Source organism: Vicia villosa, linkage group LG1 (genome assembly GCF_029867415.1).
Source record: "Vicia villosa cultivar HV-30 ecotype Madison, WI linkage group LG1, Vvil1.0, whole genome shotgun sequence".
Lineage (NCBI taxonomy): Eukaryota > Viridiplantae > Streptophyta > Magnoliopsida > Fabales > Fabaceae > Vicia > Vicia villosa.
Genome location: NC_081180.1, coordinates 10,691,427 through 10,695,218, shown reverse-complemented (window position 1 = coordinate 10,695,218; position 3,792 = coordinate 10,691,427). Strand labels below are relative to the sequence as shown.

Sequence of the window (3,792 nt, the reverse complement as noted above, 5' to 3'; positions counted from 1 at the left end):
TTTAAATACGTTCAATATTTAAAATACCTTAAGAAGTATGTAATTTTAATTTTAATTTGTTTAATTTAATAATACAAATTAAAATACTTAATAATAATAAATTAATAAAATTAAAATAATGAATGTTTAATAATTTTAATTTTTATTTATATTTTCAATGTATTATAATTTTATTATTTTCAGTTTATTATAATTTTATTATTTTCAGTTTTTAAATAATGTTTGTGTAATGATTGTTAAATTTCTTTATAATATACTATGTAAAATAATGTTTAATTTCAATTTAATTATATATACTATGTAAATTAACGTTTAAATTTTGGAATATATACTATATAATATTAACATATTTATTTTGGAATAAATAATATACAATTAAAATAATACTCATGTAAAATAGTACTCATGTATAATAATTCTCATGTAAAATCAATTTGGGAAATAAATAATAGTTATGTAATATATTCATTTTGATGCAAGTTATTAAACAAGGAAACAAATGCCCTAGTGGTAAGGGCTTTTACTTTCAAACAAATAGTCATGGGTTAAACACCCATTGTTAGCAAAATTTTAAACTTTACAATTTTCAAACTTAAGAAAATAAAAAAAAAAAACGACATAAAAAAAATTTTCAAACTTAAAAAAAATATTAAAAAAAGCCACGTAAAAAAAAAAGAAAAATTTCCAAACTTAAAAAAATAATTAGTCATTTAAGCTTTTAAACTAAAAAAAAATGTGCTACAAGCTGAAAATTTGATGTTGTAAAGTTAAGCCTTGTCACAACAAAAGAAAAATAAACTAAAATAATATTAATGCATTAAATTGACTATGCAAATATAAATTATGTACAAAATTTTGGAGTTCCATAAATGCTCTAGACAGTGAAAAGTGAAAACACAAGGAAAAGAGAGAACTTCAAACAATGCAAGCTATATCTATGATCACTCTTTCACATCATTTTCATTTGTTGTGTACTTTCTGTGTGCACAAATTCACAGATATACATACAATTAAAATTTTCAATTAGGCATCATTTTCCTTTCAAACGCAAGAACCTCTTGGGAGAGTACATTCTGAAAACTCTATAGGCTGAGATAATTGATATCATAGCCATTAAAATGGATGCTACAAAGCAACATAGTATTGCCCCTGCAATTTGTTCACAGAATCTGGTGAATTTGTTGCATACTTTCAACCACTGGAATGCGTCTGAGCCAGTTAGTGCAAATAGAGCTGCTTGGAATAAGGCTGTGTTTGTGGCAAATGTTAAGTACACAGCAATCTGCAAAAGAGAAAAAAAAATTACTAATCTAAAATCAACTAATTATATATTGACATTTGTTACTTGAAAAAACAAAAGCAAAAAATTTGTAGTTTTTCTACTTCTAGACATAATATATTTTCGTTGAACTACTAGTTCACATCTTATAATAAAGAGTTTAGTTCAAGTGGATAATAAGTTTCAACTAATGTTTGTTGTAATATGAACTCTTTACCTAAAATTTAAAGTATTATGTTTATGAGTCATTGTACTATCATTGAAACATTTATCACGTCTCTGGGACTTGTATCAATTTTTCATCCCTATGTTGAGTTAGTTTTGTTAGTTTGCAGGCATGGAAATTAACATAAATTTTTGTATTTTTAAACTTAAAGGATGCAGTACTCACGATTTAACTCGCACCGCCCTCACTTTTTGCAGGGCGGGTCAAGGTTTTTGGCCCGCACTCTTAACTATGTCCGTCCCACCTTATTTTTTTCAAACTTTTGCGGCGGTCATGCCCGTTTGCCACCCCTATTGGCAGGTGGCTATTTCTAGTAATCATAGACATCTGTTTAAATATTTATTCTCTTTAGGTGGTAGGGATAAGTTTAGAGATGGTTTTGATATGATTTGTCATATTGTTGTCCAGTCTATTTAGAGGATTCATAATAATGAGTATCTTTAACTAGAGGGCTAGTAATAATTGTATCTTTAAAGGTGTCTCAACAATTAGGAGAGAAAGATACCCCTTATCTCCACCACTATTTTATGGTGGAAGGTCCATTTTATGAGTTCCGGTATTATATTAAAATTTGATTTAACTCATTTTACAAAACTAATTTGTAAGATAAAGAATATGATTCTATATAAATTCTGTAAAAGTCTTATATTTAATTAATGTAAAATTTAAAATCTTTCCAATATTTTACATGACCACTACCCTATCGAAAACACTTTCAATACAAGAAGTGGCCGCTTTAATTAAACGTCTCTATACACAAGTAAGTTAGACATCACTTCTCATCCTAAAATTCTAAAACATAAGACCCACTCAAATAGTTTACAAACATGTAAACGATCTAATAATTAATCATGTAAATCATCACTAAAACCACTAAAAATATAATTCTTGCACAAATACTAACATGCAAATGAATATTTCTTTTACGCCTTTTATCCTTATTTATTGTTTATATGTTTCAAGCATTTCTCAAATACCATCACTCAAAACATAATTTTCTTTTTTCACACTAATATTTTAAAATATTCCAACATTAATAATTGGCTAGGAAAATTTCAATATGAATTAAAATTCTGACTAAAATAATTATTAATATCTTAGTCAAACCTGATAAGATAAAAACAAAATATATATACTTTTCATGATTGAATAAATGATGTATTTCAGTAATAACTGTAAGAGAACGATTCTACTATTTGAGTCCCTTTCATTCAACTTTTTTATTTTTTATTTAGAGTATTTGAGCCTAATTCAATATACATACTTTAAGCTAGATATAATTGTATATATAGTTATATTATTATAATAAACATTCTCAATAATTAAACAAAAAAAAAAGAGAGAAATTTACCTGATCTAATAACAAATTAATCCAAACCATGCACATATCATAAGATCCTATTGAAGAACAAGAGTGTTTGCATAATTGAAGCAAGTTATATCCAGCAGCTGAAGATGAAACATACAGCAAAATCCTAAAACAAAAAAAAAAAAACAATTTATTGTGACATAAAAATTAGAAGAAAAAAAAACAAAAAAAAAATAGAGAGAAAGAAAAATTATTTACTTGAGAGCTTCCACATCCTTATAAGTAACTTTCTTTTCAATAGTTAAAAACACAACTTTTGTTTGAGTATCAAAAGCAACTAAACAAGCTGTTAATACTAAGAGCAATATTGCTATCACTCTTAGAAAAATTTCTCCTCTTGCTATTTGGAATTCCATTATTATTTTTTTGAGAGAGAGATGAAAATTTTCTAGTGTTGTTAAGTCTAGGGGCTGTTTGGGGGTCATTTATTGAATGTAAGAGACTGCTTATACAGTGCTTCCAAAATGGATGACACAACTCTCCTGGTTGAAAATAATCCACGAGGATGTGGAAATCAATTATCTCAACAGCTACCAAATCTCTATTAATGGTGTTTAATTGCTTACACGTTTCATTGAATGTGAGAAAGAAAGTACTAGTAGAGATGTGAGAGCTTAAAGAGACTGATAGATATATAATAAAAAGTTTAAGTTAAACAATTTTTTTAATTTAAATATTTTTTTTATAATTGTTTGTTTATAAATATAAACAATAGTTAATATTAAATATTAATAAATAATACAACCATCGTGAAATCGTTTACATTCATTTAACTCCAATAATATACATATCAATTAAGTTATTTCACGCAAAAAAAATCAAATTATAAACTAAAAATTTATATACATTTAAATTAGCTAATTCAGATCAATTGAGCTATTACATCTGATCATTTAAAATTTTTTTAAGTTAAATATA

The 3,792-nt window shown here is 25.7% G+C and overlaps 1 protein-coding gene across 1 annotated transcript; it reads right to left on the bottom strand.

Moving 5' to 3' along the window:
* Positions 1-790: 790 nt before the first annotated feature.
* Positions 791-3,452, bottom strand: LOC131601011 (CASP-like protein 2C1). Its single transcript, XM_058872749.1, has 3 exons — positions 3,073-3,452; positions 2,857-2,980; positions 791-1,282 (listed from the first exon to the last, which is right to left on the bottom strand). Exons 1-3 carry the CDS (start codon positions 3,297-3,299, stop codon positions 1,031-1,033), a joined length of 603 nt encoding a protein of 200 aa, XP_058728732.1. The 5' UTR covers positions 3,300-3,452; the 3' UTR covers positions 791-1,030.
* Positions 3,453-3,792: the final 340 nt, after the last annotated feature.

Bases quoted from the DNA above. Each gene is read 5' to 3' on its own strand.
- LOC131601011 (XM_058872749.1), bottom strand. From the start codon at position 3,299: ATGACCCCCAAACAGCCCCTAGACTTAACAACACTAGAAAATTTTCAT. The intron at 2,981-3,072 runs GTAAATAATTTT...TTTTTGTTTTAG, and splicing joins AAGGATGTGGAAGCTCTCAA to GATTTTGCTGTATGTTTCAT. The intron at 1,283-2,856 runs GTAAATTTCTCT...TCTCTTTTGCAG, and splicing joins TTAATTTGTTATTAGATCAG to ATTGCTGTGTACTTAACATT.